Source organism: Choristoneura fumiferana, chromosome 10 (genome assembly GCF_025370935.1).
Source record: "Choristoneura fumiferana chromosome 10, NRCan_CFum_1, whole genome shotgun sequence".
Lineage (NCBI taxonomy): Eukaryota > Metazoa > Arthropoda > Insecta > Lepidoptera > Tortricidae > Choristoneura > Choristoneura fumiferana.
In genome coordinates, this window is record NC_133481.1 from 3,994,730 (window position 1) to 4,014,909 (window position 20,180).

Genomic DNA, 20,180 nt, shown 5'->3' on the forward strand with positions numbered 1-20,180 from the left:
GCTACGATAACAATACTGATGAGATGACAACATATTAGAAAAAAAATATATTTTTATGTGCAGTGCAAAGATGACTTGTTAATGAATATAAGGTAAACCCTGCTTTAATTTAGATCCAACTAAACATCAAAGTAAATCAATATTCTTAATTTTTGGTTACATTTATACAATTCTAGTTCAGCAAAATTTTAATTTTGTAACAAACAGCAATTAATTATTACAACTGCCCAACACACCAATACCAACGTGTACAATATTTAATTTAAAGGTATTGAGAATAGTACACCTACTCGAAATTATGCAGACAGATATAATTGTCTCCATTTATATTAGAAGATACCACGGACATAAACAGCATGAAAATACTTAGTCTTGTCTCTATAGTTTCAAAGTGTCATTTTACGTATTCTAGCGATTATTCACATATTGTGTGGCAATTTGCCATATGATTACAAAATTTCATTATTAAATAGCGCGGAATGTCCATATTGTCAATACTACTGAGGCCCACTGCTGGACTGGGCTTGATATTTAAATAAGAATGGCTCCGACAGATCCACACTTCACTGCTGCATTTTTGCTTTCAAATTTAACAAAAATAAAAGTGACACATGAACTGCAGGGACAAGTGTCAATAAGGAGGCTTGTCTTGCAGTGCGTGGACTGTGGATCTGTTGTAGCCAACTGTATAATCTATATTAACAATAGTTAAATTTATTGTTCGCTTCGGAACCTCGAGTCTATCCCTACTTGTTTCGTGTTGGTGCATCGCTAATGTACTTGAAGCCCGTCTCATTACTCCTATACATAGATATAAAGTGATTGTGAAATTTAACATGTGATTACATTATATACACGATAACACATAGGTTTGAGATCAACAACAGTCAAGCTTTAGCTAAGTATAGTATATTTTTGATTCACTTAAAAATCAGAGAGGATATTATCTTAAATTAAGTCCAAAATTGAATAAATAACGCAAATTTCAGGGTTGAAATGAATTGAAATGAACTTCTGATAAGATAATCCAGTCTAATCGCGTTTATAATTATCGTAAGGAGTCAATATATAATATTCTAACTATTTAACAATACATTATACGTTTATTATTGTGGTCTATAATAAGTTTGACTAGTTTCGATGATACCACGGATTTGTGAGTTAAGTGTCCTTTGCCATATCTACCAAATTGCAAAATTATTTTAAATGTGTTTCGAACATTTTTTGAATTATAAATAATTTGATTATACTTGCCATTGCAAGAAAATAAATTTTATGAATTGATAAGGCAAGTGATGGACACAAATTTCAAATTGTAGCCGGATGGTGTCATGACTTAAAAATTATAATATAATTCAATAGGCCTAATTGTTCCTCGCTGAAAGAGAAAGTTACAAATAAATTTCACTAAAATAAATAAGTCGATCTGTGAAAAAAAATATTTTGTCACAATTTGGAATGATTCACTTTCTCGTCCGTAGAGGAACTTTACAATAAAAGGGTATCAATACTATAACACTTACGATAGTAAAATAGAATGTTGTAAATTTAACACGATGTAACTTATTTACATAGTACGTCATAAAGATTTAGGTTTTCGCCAGGAAGTGGGCCTGAGACCATATCGATGGGAAGCCTCTTCTATAGCTTTCCATATTACAGTTGTGACCATTGTTTACCTCTCACTCATCCTGCGTGGAAATGTGGTGATGTGGCATTTAGTAAATGGCCTTAACTTTTTTTTTGTAGCCGTAGGCGCTAGAATTTGTTGCAGGCACATCCTTTCAAATACAAGATCTTGTGCGTACAGACTTCATGTCAGTAACAAATGTTCGTGCGGTAAGAAGAATACCTAGTTATATCCCAAAGTTCGAAAATATACGGCGAAGCAACTTCTCATGATTTATTTTCAACATGTCGCTTTAAATTACCGACAGATTTTTATGTAGGCCCTAATTTTGCCTCAATATTCGGCTTTTTGCATCAATTTTGCTGTATAAATTTCCTCTATTCAGGCTATTTCGCTAGTTTATTAACTCATTATCTTTAATTTTAAGACATCTTTTCTGTAGCTAAAAACTAGGATGTAAAAGCTTATTTCTGCTACTAAGCCAGAGAAAGTAATCGATGGTCCTTCGTCCCCCAACCCGACGATTTAAATTACACCAAAGAAATATACAAAGTAGGCTTATCAAGTGAATCTTTCCGTCTTACAACTACGTGTCAATCGTGAACTCCGCTTCCTTGTAGAATTAGGGCCTACGCTAGCTGACGCGGTTTGCACGGAGCGGGAGGACGTCTGTTGGAAAATAGTACCAGCGGCGCTAACTGCACGGTGCACGCGTTGCGTGCAGTGCGACGGATTTTACCTGTCGGTACCCGCGTCTGCAGGCGTGCGGCCGCTCCGTGTGCACGCGCTAGCTTGCGTAAGCCCTTACCTCCGTTTGCAGTTATTACAACTGTTTTGAAAACATTTCTCTATATTTGTAAGGAAGCAAGGGGAACCTACCTTCTACAAACCCTACACACCACACTTCCTCCCCATGTTCACAACAATTTACTTAGGTACGAGTATTATTTTAGTTGACAGGATATTAACTATTATTGATAAGGTCTTAGCGGCTTGCAAGAAGAGTGAATCCGGGTGATTTTAATGATACCTAATTAATACCGAAAATATTGTTTTTTTTCCGAATGAAATCTGTCGTGTCGCGAAACACAGACATAATTATTAAATTAGATATGGTATATGGTCACTCACGTATTTGTGTTTAATTTGTGTGCTGTGTTCGAATATTTCCAAAAGATTGACGGAACTCATACGTGAGTGATCTGTGCTGTGTTGTGTATCTATTTTAATATTTTGTTTTGTTTACTTTTGGTATCGTTCTGCGATTCCTGAGTAGCTTCATTATGTAAGTAGCGATTTATCTACGCAAGTTTAGTTGATTTGCACAAGTATACTGTAACTAGTGTGCTATAAGTTGACCTTAACAATAATTTAAAAATTATCCATCGTTTTCTAAATCTAGATTAACCACTTATTTTTAACGGACTTTCGCTGTTGTTTATCATTATATCTATTATGGCTTTGCCTAGCATTCAACAATCAGAGAGGTGCAAGCCATACGTTTGTCTATTTTGCTTTCTAATAACTTCATGAATCAATTTCAAAATGCTGATGATTGGACGTTTAAAAGTAAATCTCAATACGAAATACGATACACCGAAAGTCACTCATCAACTATTGAATATTTCAAGTGTAGGTACCTAATTTAATTGAAATTCCCGGATTCACGAGCTTATTGCGTCTAGCTACTCTCTGCCTTTGTCCTTATTGGTCTGACTGAGCACATTTAGTTATTTTTAAACGTAGGTAGACTTTTAGCTACTACCAACTAGATTGTAGCTGCAACTTTAGGACTGTTACGTTTAGTTTTTTAACTGTTGCAGTTGCCGTATCTAGGTTAGCGGAATTAAAATATTTAAGCCATTCCACTGTTACACTCAAACAAATGAACGAAGTTATCAAACATCCAATTTGAAAGCTGCAGAAACAATGACGAATCTAATTTTATAAACCGTCTCTGATATAGTTTCTAGTTCTTAGGATTATCCTAGAGTAACTATATCAAAGTATTGAACTTATTGTAATATACGAACTTAAGTATTCTTCGATTTTAAAAGATGTTAATGTCTTCTTTCGGAAGTCGTAGTTATTCTTCATAGCACTGGTTCGAAAAACCGATGAAATCCTGAAATACCAAAGAATGTGCACGTTATCTTTCACAATGAACTTTTAACTTAATAATTAGATAATTAGACGTGTTCCATGTGTTTTATTAGTGTCTAAAGGTTGAACACGCCAAAACTTGGGCATACAAAAATGGCTATTTTTATGCAAAAATGGAGATATTACAAATTTTGTTAACTATTTTTATTCACAAAAAACGAGCCTATAATAAGATGACAGTATTTTCGTTGGCAAAATTTCGAGCAAACAACACCAACAGGGTAAACGTATCTTGCCCGAGCATGTAGAAAATCAAATGCTTAGCTACAGAGATATCGCGAAAAGATTGAAATTTCCACAATCTACAGTTTGAAGAAAAAAAATGATGAAAATATAAATATGGACCTGGGCTGCAAAAAGGTTTCCTAATGAGAAGCAAAGTCTTATGTGCCGCGTGCGTAGGAAAGTTCGATACATGTGTTACTGTGTGTGTAGTAACTAAAATACGAAATGTTATATTAATGTTCATTAAATTTGACGGATGGAGAGCATAATGTAATTATTTATTGTTATAATTATTATATTTTATAAATTTCTGTTTGCCCAAATTTTGGCATGTTCAACCTTAGAACTGCTATTTTCACGTGATTGGACGGCAACAAATTCGATTCTAATCGAATTTCTTTGGACTAACTATGGACACCTGCAAGGGTGCGGTTAGTGCTCCACCTCGTATACCGCCAGAATATCCGCCCAGCAGCACCGCTCCGTGTCTTTTAGGTACTTATGTATGTCTCACCTGAGACACCTTAGTTCTTCTCTAAATCGTCGGGATCCTTCAGCGTGTGCCACTGCGCGATAGGCTACAGAATTTTGCATGTCTTATGTACTAAGTTCTCACCTGAGACACCTTAGTCCTTCTTCTCTCCATCGTCGGGGTCCTTCAGCGTGTGCCACTGCGCGATAGGGAGCCGCGGGCTAGCCAGAATTTCCGACCAACGTTGCAGCTCCGTGTAGGTACCTAAGTTCTCACCTGAGACACCTTAGTCCTTCTTCTCTCCATCGTCGGGGTCCTTCAGCGTGTGCCACTGCGCGATAGGGAGCCGCGGGCTAGCCAGAATTTCCGACCAACGTTGCAGCTCCGTGTCTTATAGGTACCTAGGTACTAAGTTCTCACCTGAGACACCTTAGTTCTTCTCTAAATCGTCGGGATCCTTCAGCGTGTGCCACTGCGCGATAGGGAGCCGCGGGCTAGCCAGAATTTCCGACCAACGTTGCAGCTCCGTGTCTTATAGGTACCTAGGTACTAAGTTCTCACCTGAGACACCTTAGTCCTTCTTCTCTCCATCGTCGGGGTCCTTCAGCGTGTGCCACTGCGCGATAGGGCGCCGCGGGCTGGCCAGCATGTCCGACCAGTGGCGCAGCTCCGTGCCCGAAGCGTTGTAGCCGAGCACCACCTTCCCGATGGGCTCCGACGTGCCGATGCGATCGTAGTCCACCACCGTTACTACTAGATTCACTTTCTGCAGATTCGTTAATAACAGGGTACATCATTTCAAAGACAATCGTTTGACCAATGCATCGTTTCACAAACACTTCATTTGACAACCCTTTGTTATCACATAATAGGCTAATAAATAAAATTAGGTTGAAAAAATATTGTGCTATTTGTATATCAGTTAGAATCTAACAAATTAGCTGTTAGATTAAAGACAATATAAGAAAATATTCGACACGTATTTATTTTAACAAAATCCTACTATAATATATGTTATAAATTATATATTATAAATATGAAAGTTTGTGAGTGAGTGAGTTTGTGTGCGAGTGAGTATGTTTGTTACTTCTTCACGCTGAAACGGCTAGACGGAATTAGATGAAATTTAGCAAAAAGTTAGTTTATAACCTGGCGTAAGACATAGGATACTTTATATCCCGATATTCCCAGGGGATAGCGATAAAATCTCTAAATACCAACCGCTAGGCTTAGAGTCATGAAATTTGGTATGTAGGTAGCTGGACATTTGGAATAACCGCAAAGGCTACTTTTTATTCCGATATTCCCACGGGATAGGGATATAATCTCGAAATAACAACCGCTGGGCTTAGAGTCATGAAATTTGGCGTGGGTGTATTAATTTAACGTCAATGAAACCACGATGTAATTTTTAATAAAATCCCGGAATTTAAATTCCACTGCTGCATCTAATGATTTACGCGTGCGAAGCCGCGGGTAAACGCTAGTTAAAAACAACATATGAAGATATACCCAGGTAAGTTCAGCGGTACGTCACGCCGTTCTTATGCGCTGTCCCCCATTCCCAAACTTTGACGCGCTTCTTCATTGTAATTTTTTGTTTGATTGTCAAAAGAAAAAAAGTACCTGTCCAATATTGTTTGATAGTGTAACTGATGGACTAAATAGCTTAATAGTTTTTTTACCCGGAAAACTACCCAGTTACTACCGCTCCCGAAACTTAATCACGGGAAATATTTTTAAAACAGGACGTTTCGGCACAAAAAATATTGTTATTCAGTTCTGGAGTTGTAGCTAAACTTTTTCTGCGAATCCCTAAACCATAGACAAATCCTATCCTATCCTATTATATATCCTATCCTCTGTATTAGACTAAATTACTTTTACAAGTTTTTCAAAAGGTTATTTATGCAAATAACGGGTTGTTAAATGAAGTTTTTGTGAAACGATTCATTTTTGAAATTATAGTAAATCGGTCCATTGTTTAGTATGGCTTGAGACCACAGATAGGTACTTAAGTATGTTCTAGATCTCGGACGCGGCAATATTCCGTTTTTTAGGGACCCTTATGTATTTGCTTGTACTTGAAACGTTTAGGTGATTAACTAAATGTAAACAAACTTCAGCTGCCAGATTTGGTACTTACATTCAAGGATTTTTAACATTTTACTTATCTATCATTGTAATAGAAACTAGACTAGCGTATTTCACTACAGAAATGTAAATATTTAGCTAGTTTAATGGGAGAATTTCAATATTTAAGACACCAATTGACGTTGTTTTGTTTACATTTAATTAAATTCCTATTCAAACCAAGTATAGGTATAGTAGGTAGTAGCGGGCTGTTTTTCCCAACTCTACCGAATGATTGCGCCTATTCTAAAAAAAAATGTAGATCAAAATTATATAATATTTTTCTATTACTATTAAGATTAAATTCTATGTGAAAATATGTGATTAAGGGTAACAAATACGGGGTCGTATACTAACCGCACCCATTATTTTGACATTTGTTACACAAACTGTTTTTTTTAATCAAAAGAAAATTGGAACTATTGCCGGGTATTGTCGCGTCCATGTCGTGATAATATTATTATCAAGTCGCCTGGTAAACAATGGGCTTTGAAAAATTAAAGACAAACTGCGTAGGTCTACGGAACAAAATAACTACAAGTGCATGATAACTTTTGTGAATATGCCGATTTTCGAATTATATAAATTTGTAGTTAAAAGTGGAAAACTACGGATAGCAAAAAAATAAACAAGATCTGGTTACCTATCTGGCTTGCAACATTCCCGGTCAAAAGATTATGATGTTTAAACTCCTCTCTTACTCACTTAACATTTCATTTTAAAAACACGTTTCATGTTAATTTTACACTTACTTTCTTGGCAGACGTTTGTAGGTAAGAATTAAATTTATGATTAAAATGTTCCAGTCAGTTTAGTTTCTTGGACTGGATCTACTAAAAAAGCTTTTTTTTTAAAAGCATGCGCGGAAAACTACTAAAATAGCTAAGTAAAAGATTAATGACGACCGGATGGCCAAGTGGTTAGAGAACCTGACTACGAAGCTTGAGGTCCCGGGTTCGATTCCCGGTCGGGGCAGATATTTGTATGAATAATACGAATGTTTGTTCTCGGGTCTTGGATGTTTAATATGTATCTAAGTATGTATTTATCAATGAACTAAAATAATTTCCTTGCTCACCCGCGACCTTACGATAGCTAAGCTTATGCAAAATATGGTGTTATATTTATCTATATAAGTATGTTTATCCGTTGCCTAGTATCCAAAGTACAAGCTTTGCTTAGTTTGGGACTAGGTCAATTGGCGTCTAGTGTCCCATGATATTATTATTATTATTGTAACCAGAATAGTTCAACAATAAACAGGACATAAGAATCCAAAAGAAACAGTAGGTAGGTACACAATTTTCTTTCACCCATATTTACTACTAACTGTTTATTTCTATTTTTGAGCGTAACCTTTAATTAAATTAAATCAAAACAATTTAAAAATTAATATATTCGGACTCTTCTACGTATTCCGTCTAATCGAGTTATATTAAAAAAAAACCTTAGTGATTTAAAACAAAACTGTTTGAATTAAAACAAAGCAGTGAGATTCGAGCGAGAAACTATGTGACATTGTTGTAACACGTTACGAATTATTATGAAATTATAGGTAACGTGAGAAATAAAATGAAGTATAAAGAATTACTATTGAAGTTTAGGTATTTAGTGATCATTATCGTGTACGAAAATAAAGTATCAAATCAGCAAAATCTCGTTAAGCGGTCACGCAATGCTGCGCTAAAGTTGCATGATTTATGTTAGAATTATGTTCTAGCGCATTAATTTTGCTATTGATATTTTACTTCTTCCAACCGATAACTTTAACTATGTGTATAAAATGATTTCGATTCAACATTGAAACCAGTGATAGCTTATAATAGGTACATATTTCATACATAAATTACAAAAGAAGACGATTAACTTAATGTAGGTAAGCAAGCCATGCCCAATTCTATCTACCTGGTCATATTTACGTGAGAGAACTTACCGTAACTTATTATAGTATAGGTAGTTAAATATTAGAAAGGGTAAAAGTGTAAAGCTGTAAAGTAGATGCAGAAGAAGAACGAGGGACTGGATTCCTTAAACCATAAGTAATTACAATTTGAAGTCACCAAATTGTAATGCAGTTACGAGGGGAGATTATTTACACCACTTTTTAGGTTCAGTATAGATAATAGAGGTTACTATTCAAAGCCAATTTGATTACAATCATAGTCTCAATAATACCTTTATCTGAGACAATTTGTTACAGATAAAGGTGGCCATTAAGCACGTACTGATTTTAAAAAACTTGACTTTGAAAGAAGGATAAAGGATGAAGGAAAGCTGGAAATTAGAGAGGACCATAGACAATTCATGACCGCATAACAGGATATAGACACAGAACATGTAGAGGTTACTACTTCCAATCTAGCTAGCATCACAAACAACAATGACGTAAACGAAACAAAAATGCACTTCATACATTCAATTTGTTTTGAACTGTGCGTTGAGACTCTTCGCGCGATGTTGGTAAACAAAGGCTGTAACTATCTTATTAATTGTCTCAGTTATCTTTTGTTCTGGCTTACGAGGTTTGAATGAATATACCTGACTGTAGGTATATTTGTAGAAATGAATCATTCATATTTAAAAGTAATTTGACGACTTCACCCCCATTTCCAATGTTTTCCCAAGTTAGTTTGGCTTTCGCTTGTAAAGTGGATAATGTTGATAATACTGGTCACAATACTTCGCAAAGAAACGAAACATAACATCGAAAGCAAATTTTGTTTAGTCCATGTAAGGAGTAGGATCGGCTGGATGCAAGTGGTGTGTGTGTCCATAGTCTCACAACAATTACACAACATCAAATTGCGCACATTATACTTAGACAGTTTTTCAATAAAGCAGTCTGGGACGGTAGTGTCTTGTAAATGCTTGTATTAAAAAATGTCTAAGCCATAAGCGCTACGACATCGAATTTTGTTCCAATCTCGGCTCGCACCTGTATTTGTTCGAATGGTACTTCAAAAGTAAATGACTCGTTGTAATAGGGATTCAGTGTGCATTTCTTGATGCTCGTTTTCTTCTTCTTGAGACGCTTGCCGTTTTGCATGAGTGCTATCTTTACGTACGGATCTGTTGCAGCCGGCCAACGATGCAGAATATGGAAAAGAAATATTATTATTAGCATTTTAAATATTAAACAACTCATTGCGTAACAGTATGGCTAAAATATTAAATAATGTACTAGTGGTTTTGTGGCAACAAGAATAAATTAAAATCGTTATGATAAGTGTTTAATGAATGCTGATGCTTAGTGGGTATACATAGTTAGTTACCAAATTTACATAGAAGCGTTAAATAGGTTTTAAATAGTGGGTATAAATAGTGTTACTATCTATGTATCTACTTAACAGAACGCATGTACAAATATGTAAATAAATTAAATATAAATTATGATAAGTCATGAAACATGCTTCGATGTAAAACAATTTATTTATTTAGTAAGTATCTACCTTATCAAGGTAAACACAACATGATTCTAAAATGAATTTGAAATACACGCAGTATAGACTTTTTATCCTAAAACTCCTGTGGAATTAGATAGTAATATTATCAGTGTTGGTTTGTTTAGGTTTTAGTTATGTATATATAGATTACTGACTTGTACAACACGAAGGCATTACCTGATAGGCCACCGACGTCCATTTTCTTTAAGTTCTTCGCTTCCAAAATAACCACCGTCAGTTTTCCGGCTGTCGGCACGTATCGCAACGAGAAACAAATGTCTCCCAACTTGTTGTCCTGCAAAATTAACCATTGGTAATGGACCGTCCCGATTAAGCACATACCATTTATTATTTATTGATTTGAAAGTAATTAATATCACAAAAACACGCGTAGCCACTTAGGTTATTTATGTTCACTGTAATAATTAGGTAGTTAGCGATGTATGATAATGCACCTAATTGTAAAGTTAGATATGAGCGGTTGTTCACCCATAACGTCGCATTATAGCTAAATATAATCAGTTATTGCATTGTAAATTATCTAAGTCGAAACTATTTGATAAATTGGATGTGAAAGTATGGAAAATAGACGGAGGAATAGTTGTGTTAGGGATATATAGCGTCCAGAGATCGGGTTTGAAAAGCTGTTTGATAAAACTCAACAATATACGGGCCATAAAAACACGGCATAGGGCGGGGCTGGGCCTTACACTCAACCAAAACAAACGGAACATAACAATAGCTTCGTGTCATCACCTAGAAGCATATCATTGATTATGGTTTTTGGTTTATCGATACAGATTTTCAGTATATATGAATCTTGCTTTAATTCTTTATAAATCAGGTAGGAAATTGTGTTTCTGTTTATATAATTGCGCTACGTTCGAGTCACATACACGCACACTATTCAATTTGAAAGAGGTTGTATGCTTGAAATATTTGTCGTACGTGTGAATAGGCAAGTGTAGCTGCATGTGTTACGGTAACGTAATGTTCATACGCTGAATTAAAGCAAAGCCTATGTGGTATCTTAAGATGTTATTAGAGGTAAGTATATTAGCGCTGAAAGTCTGTATCGACTAGACGTGCGCGGGACGCCTACGGAGTCGAGATGTAGTCTCGGCAGAGTGGAGATTGCAGCTAGTCATACGGACATGTACTTGACGAACACTTTCATTGCGTTACATAATAACGTTTTGGCACATAAATATAACTTCATCTAAGGTAATATAAAAATAAACATGATACATATATTAACATACTCGGTTCTCTAGAAAAAACACAAAGTAACACCAACGTTCAGAGCAGTACATGAAGCAGGGTATCCGCTTGAATAATACATATAATATTTGTAACACGTAAGGATCTGTATTACGATCTGTTACCGAAATGAAGCCAATTTGTTGTTTTGGTAACACCCAGCTCAGATCAAAGTATAACCTAACTCGCTTTTAAACCTATAACCACTAAAACCCTATAGAATATGTCAGACTACTTCATATCCAATTCGACTAATCTGTGATAAAGACTAGTCATTTTAGAAACAGATCGCAATTATCTTATACAAAACATAAATAAATACATACAATACTAACAATATTCAAACTAAAGAATGTAACGGTTCGGCATAGGCACATAAATTTATCATGTTTTAAATTTTTAGATGTAAGAGCGCAAGGAGTTATGTATGTTACATTCTTTAGTAGAAATAGATATTAGCCACACACATATTGGTTTGAATTCTGGGTACAAATAAGTAGATTATTCTAAAAAGCAGACGATTTATAACAGCCAGGAGTGTTTGTGTAATCTACTAGCTACGCGTGGTGGTTGCAGCTTGGGTAATACTTTTTTTTTTTTTTTAGTAGGTAACGAACTTAAAAAATCGCTTACTAATTTTGTTAATTCAGTATTCTCAAACACGCGTAGCTTTTAATTGTTTACTACGTGAGATGAAGGATCGAAGTTAAAATGTGCAATTAACTAGTAATTGATAAATTTCCAAACAAACCATTGCCGGCTTGTTAGCAATTAAGTACTTTTCAGGTTTAAGTATAAAAGTATTAGTTAAGTTAGTAATTTCAGTTACAACGTTGCAAGATTTTCGATGTGGGTATTATTAATATGTTGAAAAATAACTAGCAATTGTTTATTTTATTTAAATTCGTCCCTTCGTCGTTTTCATGCATATCAGTACTTATATAAGTCAGTAGCATTGTGTTAGGCATGATTCTTCTTTCATCGGTTAGTATGGACCTGTAACATATTCGCATAATCGTTAAAATTACAATAAAACAAATCATTATTTGTCTTTGTAATTAAAGACAAATACAAGCGTACAAAGCGCTTGTTCTTGGATTATTTAAAACAAAGTTAATCCAATGACTGGCCCCTACCTATCAAGATTCAGACCACAAAATTAAGCTCTTAACATTTTTAATTACAACTGATGATGTTTTAGGATGTGATGTGATAAAGCAATATGTTAGTACTTAATAATTAGCCAATATAATAAATTCTGTGCCCACTATATCACCAATTATATCATCTACATAAAATACACCTATATCTTGCCATTTTGTGTCAACTTGTTTGGCGTCAAATTTTGAAAACAAATTTCACATAATCATAATGTTATTTTTGAAAGTAAAGAACAAAATGAACTGCAACATGTTGTCACGTAAATCGGCAAGGAAGACAACCACGAGCACAATAATTTAACAAATATGACGGACATGCAGCATTCCCCAGCCGCATTAAAAGAAAAAAACAAAACAAAGTGTTGGATGAAATAAATGAAAATTTGAAATAAAAATGGTACGACAGGTGATATCAGGTATAAGGTGACTCTTATAGAATTAGAGGTGTGGATCGAATGTTGGTAACGATGCTCCCTACCGACCTGGCATGACCCTAGAGCCAGCTGTGTACTGGCTGCAACTTCAACCGAGCGAATTTGTACAACATTAATGTATAGTAACTTGTGTATTTATATCGTCCGAGTAGCAATGTGTTTAAAATACAAATCCAAATATATATCTTGATGTGTCTCAAAATAATACTTACGTGAATGATCATTTCGGTTTTGAAGCGGCATGCAAGATTGTTCAGGACACAATCAAACACAGCCAAGCAGAGCAGAGAAAATATGGAGAAAAAGAGAAAAACCAAGTAAATACATTTCTGCTGTCGAAATTAATTTTATCAGAAAAATAAATGACGAATCAATCCACATCGAGGTGCCTTGACTCTTCAATGCAGTAATGGTGTTAAGCAAAAATATTTTGTTTTCGTATCGAAATCAAGTCAGAATTACTTGATGAAGTAGGATTTCTCTGTCAAGGTTCCTCTTATCAAAAAGTGCAGTAAGATTTCAAAAAATGTAAATCGGCCTATCAACGACTATGGCACACCTTATCAAAATAATTATTCTGTATAACGAAAGTTAATAAATAAATAATATTAAAATGGTACCATACACGTTAAAAGGCTGGAATAATTAAAAATATTGCCGTTCTGTCAAAACGCAATGATCTAGTGTGTTTTGGCAGCCTAGCCTAAGCTAAGAAAAAAATATAAAATAGTCTCCTTAGCTTTCCGTATACTCGTGTACCTTGTTATGACAACCTTGCTATTTCATGTATCGTAGAAACCTGGCTGAGTTAAGTGTGCTATATAATGTTTCTATTGTTTGTGTACGTCCCTACGTCAGAATTGGCTGTTGATGTGACCTGGGTGTAGCAGTTAACGTCGTTAACTTGACCAATCACGATTTTTGCTTATTAGGTAGGTATAATGAAACAATGTTCCTATTAAAACATTTGAAATCATGACTTCAGAAATATCTTTATGGCCCTTTGAAAGTAACACTCATAGGAAGTAGAAAGCACACGTGTCTGCGTTATTCAACCATCTAATAGATTCTAAAAGCTCAAATGAAAGAAGAACAAGTTTCCCTGTGGTTCAGGTGAATGCTGAAATAATATTCACAATGACAAGACTCAGTATTAAAAAACCTAAAATACCTATCTGTAAAGTAGAGATGAAACAATATTTGTTAGATCAAGCAGTATTATTATTGATCTTTAAGTAATCTGATTGTTGGACTGTTTACATTCCTGAGTCGGTGACATGTGTTATTGATACAGGTGTCACGGACGATCATATATCGTATAAGTATGTTTTTTGTGTGTGTGTGTCGTGTTCGCACCTGCCCCCCTTCGCCTTCCACGCTCTGCAGCTCGCGCCACTCCTCGATGGTCTGAGCCAAGTCCACCTGACACAGCGGTACCTTCACCTCGCCGATTTGGTCATGTTTGGAGAACCGATCGAAGTCGAAGATTGCGAACACTAGGGTTTTGTTCATCGCGTCTGCATAGGGCACGCTCTGGATAGAAATAGAATGGTTACAAGCAAAATATGAGGCGAACGGTCTCGTTATCAACGGCTTAAGGGCGTTGTCATCCGTGGCCGCCTACGCACGTGACTTGGATATAATTGTGCTCTTACATTTTTATGTCGCCTTAAATTTTTACAGTAAAAAAGGCTACCATGTTTTTCTTGATAATCGTACCTTAAAGACGAATGTTTCGTTGAAAACGGGGCTCAGTGTTTTCCGATGGACCTTTGTCTCGAATTTCTTCTTTTTGTCAGGTAGGAGGTACACCTTCACGTAGGGATCAGAGGTGCCTCCCATATCCAGTGCTGGCAGGTCTTCCGCTTTGATAACAGTCACGGAAAGACTGTTGCTGTTAAAATCGTATTCCAGCTGAAAAATAGTTAACTCAGTTACGAATATTATACTTCCATAATCGCGTTTCCTAAAAAATGAACTAGGTACAGTCAGAGTAACTAATGCTTTTTCTACTTAAAAAGACCTGTATTAACAATATGACATGGAATATTCATTTAAAACGTGGAATATGCTTGATAATGGGCTAATATTGTAACGTAACGATAAATGGCTCTACACCTACAGCCTACTGTTTACTGTCAAAATTAGTAACAAAAGATGCGGTTGAAATCTGTAATGATACAATAAAATGTGTCATTGTATACAAGCATGGGTAATAATTTATACAAATGTGAAAAACGTCAATTGTGAGGATGCTAATGCACTAGATGACTGATTAGAAAAACACATGTAAACCTACATCATGTTTATAATTGCACCTCAAATTGTTTATAAATTGGGCAAGTCCGTTGACGTAGTCTTTGTTGAATGTTTATCAAACAAAATGTCAACGTATGCTGAAAAGCTAAATAATAGATTGGTACTCGAAAATTAGAGCTAGCGTGCATAAAAATATTTAAAGTTTAGAAAATGAAAGTATAGAGGCGATATTTGTTTCCAAGCATTAGATCTTTGTCTTCTTACCAATCTTGAATCCTGGCAAACTTTGATGTTAACATTTTCAAACTAAAAGACTAAGTCTTGCGCGAACCTAAATACGTTTACTCTAATGGCATGGTATGTATCAAATAAAGGTAGCAACATACCACGCTGCAGACAGACCTCGATCCTAGCGCCTGGCCTGCTAATCACGCACCTTATAGAGTAGTTTTCCTAGCTTCTGCTCCTCCTTCTTGGAATCCCCGTCGTCAGGCTCCTCGGCGTTTTCGGTCAGCTCCTCCATGTCCGGCTGAACCTACATGCACGTCCCGCGGCAAATTTCACATGAAAATCACATTTCTTATAAATAACATGAACCTTTGTTGAGGAGCTGCGTTGCGTAGGTTCTGGAGATTACGAGCACCTATTCAGTGCGAACAACAAACTTCACAAACTTTGATCTTGCATATATGTAACCAGTCGTTAATAACCTGGTTTCTACTTTGTTCGCCAGTTAAGTTGAATCAGAAATCAATTTTGGTGTACCTACTGTATTTTTTTTGTTTTATACCCATCTACATTTCTTTATTATATTTGATGAAGATGACTAAAATATTTGGTAAGTTTTAATACTACCTCTCTAGTAGGTCAGTAAATTTCTAGTTAACTAGGTACTCAAAATATATCTGCGCAAAACCTTATAATTTCAGAAAAAATATATAAGTAATTTCGCAGCAAACGTACAACACGTATAGACTTAATTTTGTAAGGAACAGTACATCATCAAAACAATTAATTCAAAATCCCTAACACAGTACAATATAGTGTATGTATTGTGGGGTTGAATACTATAGAGTAATCTATAATATAAAGCCAAATGCCAAGATACTTTGCAACGCAGTTCGCTCCACGCCCACCGTTTCACAGCTCCTTATGAATTATTAGTTCAGCGCACTCAACTTCAGCCTTGGCAGTGTGAAATCTGCATAAAATATTTCAATTCTAAGAGAAGAGCCTGAAATCTCTTTGTAGATCTTCAAAAATGTTGACGTGAAAATGTACCAATTAAAGTACCATCAGCCAAATAATATGTGGTCTACCACCCTAATAGTTTGGATGTCATAACACAATAATGCCAATAGACGTGTCTGTCAACTTCGACTTTAGCGACATATGATGAATAACATTTATTGAATTATTATAGACTGTAAAGACTATTTTTTTTTAATATAAGCAACAGGCTTCGTCAGCAAAACAAATTGTAGATCCGCAAATGCTTCGTCATTAGTCTAACCTTTTTTTTTAAGTGTACTTGTATAAATCTTTATAATTTTGTAAATTTCTTCTCGAAAAAGTATGAGATGTATTTTTTTAACTAAGTTACACCATACACAGTAAATAAATGGGAGATCAAATTATTATAATAACCGGTGGTAACGAATCGTGCGGTCGCTGAATTCGATTTTAAATAGTTTAGTTGGGGCCCTAGTTTATTTTTTGCCCCAGGGCCTTGGGTTACTGCATAGTCGAGTTGACTGTTCGGTTCGGGACTCTTTAGTCTCTTTAAAATACTTCAAATAGTTTCATCTAAGTAATGTCGAGATAAATAACTAGAACAGATGGCGTTTACCTTCTCTTTGTACGCTGAGCCAAGCAGCTGAACGTCTTTCAGGCCGACTACGCCCTTCATTCCCTTAGTCTTGTCCTTATTGGAGCGCCGTTTGCGGAAGCATCGTCGAATGCAGCAGAAGCACACTCCGAGTACCACCACTGCCACTCCTGTTTCATATTTTAACATTTAAGGCTTGCTGTAAATTGTCTTACCACGAGGACAACTAACTAGTGGTAACTATATGTTTTTTTTTTTTTTTTTTCAATTTATTTAAATAAAAAATGCAAATACATTGTGCCTTAAATTAAATGTTCGCCAAACTGTGAGACAGTTTGTTGGCGTTGCGCTCAATCAAATCTTAAACTACGACAAGTTAGGTACTTTACACTAAGATAACAAGGTTGACTGGCAGAGATCCCTGCAGGGATAAGTCCGCCTTTGTACTTAACACAAATTTTATTTATGTAACCTTTTTGTTTTTCCTTTTTGTACAATAAAGAGTATAAACAAACAAATAAACATAACAAAAAATAATACCAATACGGCATACGATAACTACAAACTTTTATGTATATTTTGGTTCAATAGAAATTGCAGACAAGACAATGTAAACAAACCCATTATACCTTCATTCATTATTTCTACCATTGGACAAGTAATAAAATCAGAAGTTAGGTACACTCTTCAAATTTATCCAGTAGTACTTGCTTAAATTTAGTTTTCAGACTACCTATAGCAAGTTTCGGTGTTTCAAGTAAAAGAGGGTATTCATTATAAATTTTAGGAATCAAGTATTGCTTTGTTCTTCGTCCATAGTAGTTATTTGCTGTTGGTTGGAACAATTTTCTTATTTTACTAGACCTCGTGACACGTTTACGTATCACTATTTTTTTAAAACAATCTGTGTAATAGCTATGCAATACATTTAAGTATACAACCTTACAATGCACAGGGAGAATCTTACAAGTAGAAAAAAGTTTATTATAGTTATGTTTGTGCCTTCTCCTTGTCTCGTTGCTAACAATATATTTAATTAATCTAATCTGTAGGGTTTTTATTTTGTCTAAGTAAGTCTTGAATGTAAGCCCGTAACAATTAAGTCCATAGCTTATTAATGCGTCAGCGAGTGCATGGTAAACAATGCGCAGTGTGCCCTTATTGACTGCTCGCTTAAGGTGGTAAAACTGTCCTAAAACCGACCTAAGCCTATTACAAACCTGAATTACGTGATTTTTCCAATTAAAATGTTTATCGATCAATAATCCCAAATACCTAAATTCCTCTACTACTTCTATCTTTCTACAATTACAATTATTTTTATACATATGTAAGCATTCATAAGAGTGTCCTACGATATTAATATTAGGTACATTTTTAGCTCTTTTATTATACGGTGAAAAAATATGTATACATTTTGTTTTACTAACATTCAAAATTATGCCATTGTCATGGGCCCACTTGGTAACATTCTCGAAGTCTGACTGCAATTTGTTTACCATGTCCGCGACGTCCTCGCCGGCGAACAGCAAGCACATATCATCCGCGTACATGTACACCGCGCTGTTCTGGACTACATTCGACACGCTGTTCACATGCATGATGTAGCCGACCGGACCGAACACGGAGCCGGTCGGCACGCCGAGAGTGGCGCGCGCCTCCTCGCCCTCCGTGCCGTCGATGACCGTGCGCAGGGCGCGGTTGGCTAGGTACTCGCGGAACCACCGGTTCGTGGGCCCGCGGATGCCACACTCGTCCATCGCCTGCAGCAGCTGTTCATGGTCCAGAGTGTCGAATGCTTTTTTGTAGTCTATGAACATGGCGAGCACCTGCTGTCCGTCGCCGAGGCTCCGGTTTACGTGGTCAGCGAACTGGGTCAAGGCCGTGGCAGTGCTGCGCCCCCTCCTGAAACCGTGCTGCGACTGCGAAATTATATTGCTATGTTCCAAGAAAGTGCTTACTTGTCCCACAACAACCTTTTCCACAATTTTATTTATTACTGACAATATAGCAATTGGCCTGTAATTTGTATAATTTAAATGGCAGCCCTGCTTAAATATAGGTCTAATTATGGATTTTTTCAATTTATCCGGATATAAACCTGTTGATAGACACATATTAACAAACTTGGCCAAAACAACACTTAAATCCGTTTTTACAAATTTAATATCTTGAACTCTAATTTGATCAATACCGGGTGCTTTTTTGTCACTTAATTTGTCAATAATTTTTTCCACCTCACTTGGACTCACTTTTACAAATCTAAAAGATACATTACTCGGTTCGACATAAGAACTTCTTTTCAAAAACTTATGGCCGCAATTATGTTTAATATCTAAAATTTCTTGTGTAAAAGTGGCTGAAAACTGATTACAAATACTTTGCATATTATCGGTTTTCCCCAAGTATTTTATTATTGTATCGTCTACATTACCTTTGACCCGTCCTAGCCACATGTTAATTTTGCCCCATATTTTTCGAAAGTCACCCTCACACTTTTTTATTTCATTTGTAAAGACAACTATGTATATTCGGGAAAACTCGTGGATAGATTTTGATTCAAACGACCAAAACAATCTTTTTGACTATAAAATGTTCCTTCAAGTTTACGTTTTCGTTTACTTACCTAATCATAAAAACTGGCTAAGTAAGAGTCAGACTGAAATGGCAGTTCTGTGCTACGCATTTGAACGCAAAGTTAAATTGGTTGTTATATCAAAAACTCTGATTTAACATTATTTTTGTATTTGCTGGTAATACCAAAATACTGATAATTTGTTTTCGTGTCTCCTCTTTGATGTATGGGATCCCCCACTATAACTAGGTATTCAAAATATTTTTTATCAATTTGTATGGCTTTGAGTCAACAAGATGTTTATAATTTTCACAATACTTACCGTGAAAATTTTAAGACTGTAGCCGTTTGGCTATAAATCCTGTGTAACAAAGGAACGGACGGACACGTGGGAGATAGAAATAGGGTTTCGTTTGGACCCTTTGAGTACAAAGCCCTAACAACTACGTCAATAAACTGCAGTACCTACTCCTTAATACATTTTACTGCAAAGGGGGAAAACATTACAGGCCGGAGCTTTCTTTGACCAGCTAAACGAAAGGCAAAGATACCTGTTAGGTACTTAACAATGGTTATTGCACACTCTGTAGGGAATGGT

The 20,180-nt window shown here is 35.8% G+C and overlaps 1 protein-coding gene and 1 long non-coding RNA gene across 6 annotated transcripts in view; both read right to left on the reverse strand.

Annotated features, from left to right (window-relative positions):
- Positions 1 to 186: 186 nt before the first annotated feature.
- On the reverse strand, positions 187 to 4,723 carry LOC141431867 (uncharacterized). The gene is made up of 2 exons (XR_012451765.1): positions 4,635 to 4,723; positions 187 to 3,755 (listed from the first exon to the last, which is right to left on the reverse strand). It is a non-coding gene; the product is annotated as an uncharacterized lncRNA (long non-coding RNA).
- A 252-nt stretch (positions 4,724 to 4,975) lies between these two features.
- Positions 4,976 to 20,180, reverse strand: part of Syt1 (Synaptotagmin 1) — a 59,080-nt gene continuing 43,875 nt past the window's right edge. Inside the window, exons 4-10 of one of the 5 annotated variants that reach the window (XM_074093150.1) lie at positions 17,029 to 17,177; positions 15,616 to 15,708; positions 14,640 to 14,834; positions 14,277 to 14,453; positions 10,244 to 10,352; positions 9,559 to 9,692; positions 4,976 to 5,256 (exon numbers count right to left, since the gene is read on the reverse strand). In XM_074093150.1, coding sequence (XP_073949251.1) covers positions 5,062 to 5,256; positions 9,559 to 9,692; positions 10,244 to 10,352; positions 14,277 to 14,453; positions 14,640 to 14,834; positions 15,616 to 15,708; positions 17,029 to 17,177 — 1,052 coding nt within the window. In that variant the 3' untranslated portion in view covers positions 4,976 to 5,061. Of the gene's footprint in view, positions 5,257 to 9,558; positions 9,693 to 10,243; positions 10,362 to 14,276; positions 14,454 to 14,639; positions 14,835 to 15,615; positions 15,715 to 17,028; positions 17,178 to 20,180 lie in introns of all 5 variants that reach the window. The other 4 variants (XM_074093147.1, XM_074093148.1, XM_074093149.1 and 1 more) reach the window with 4 other exon arrangements.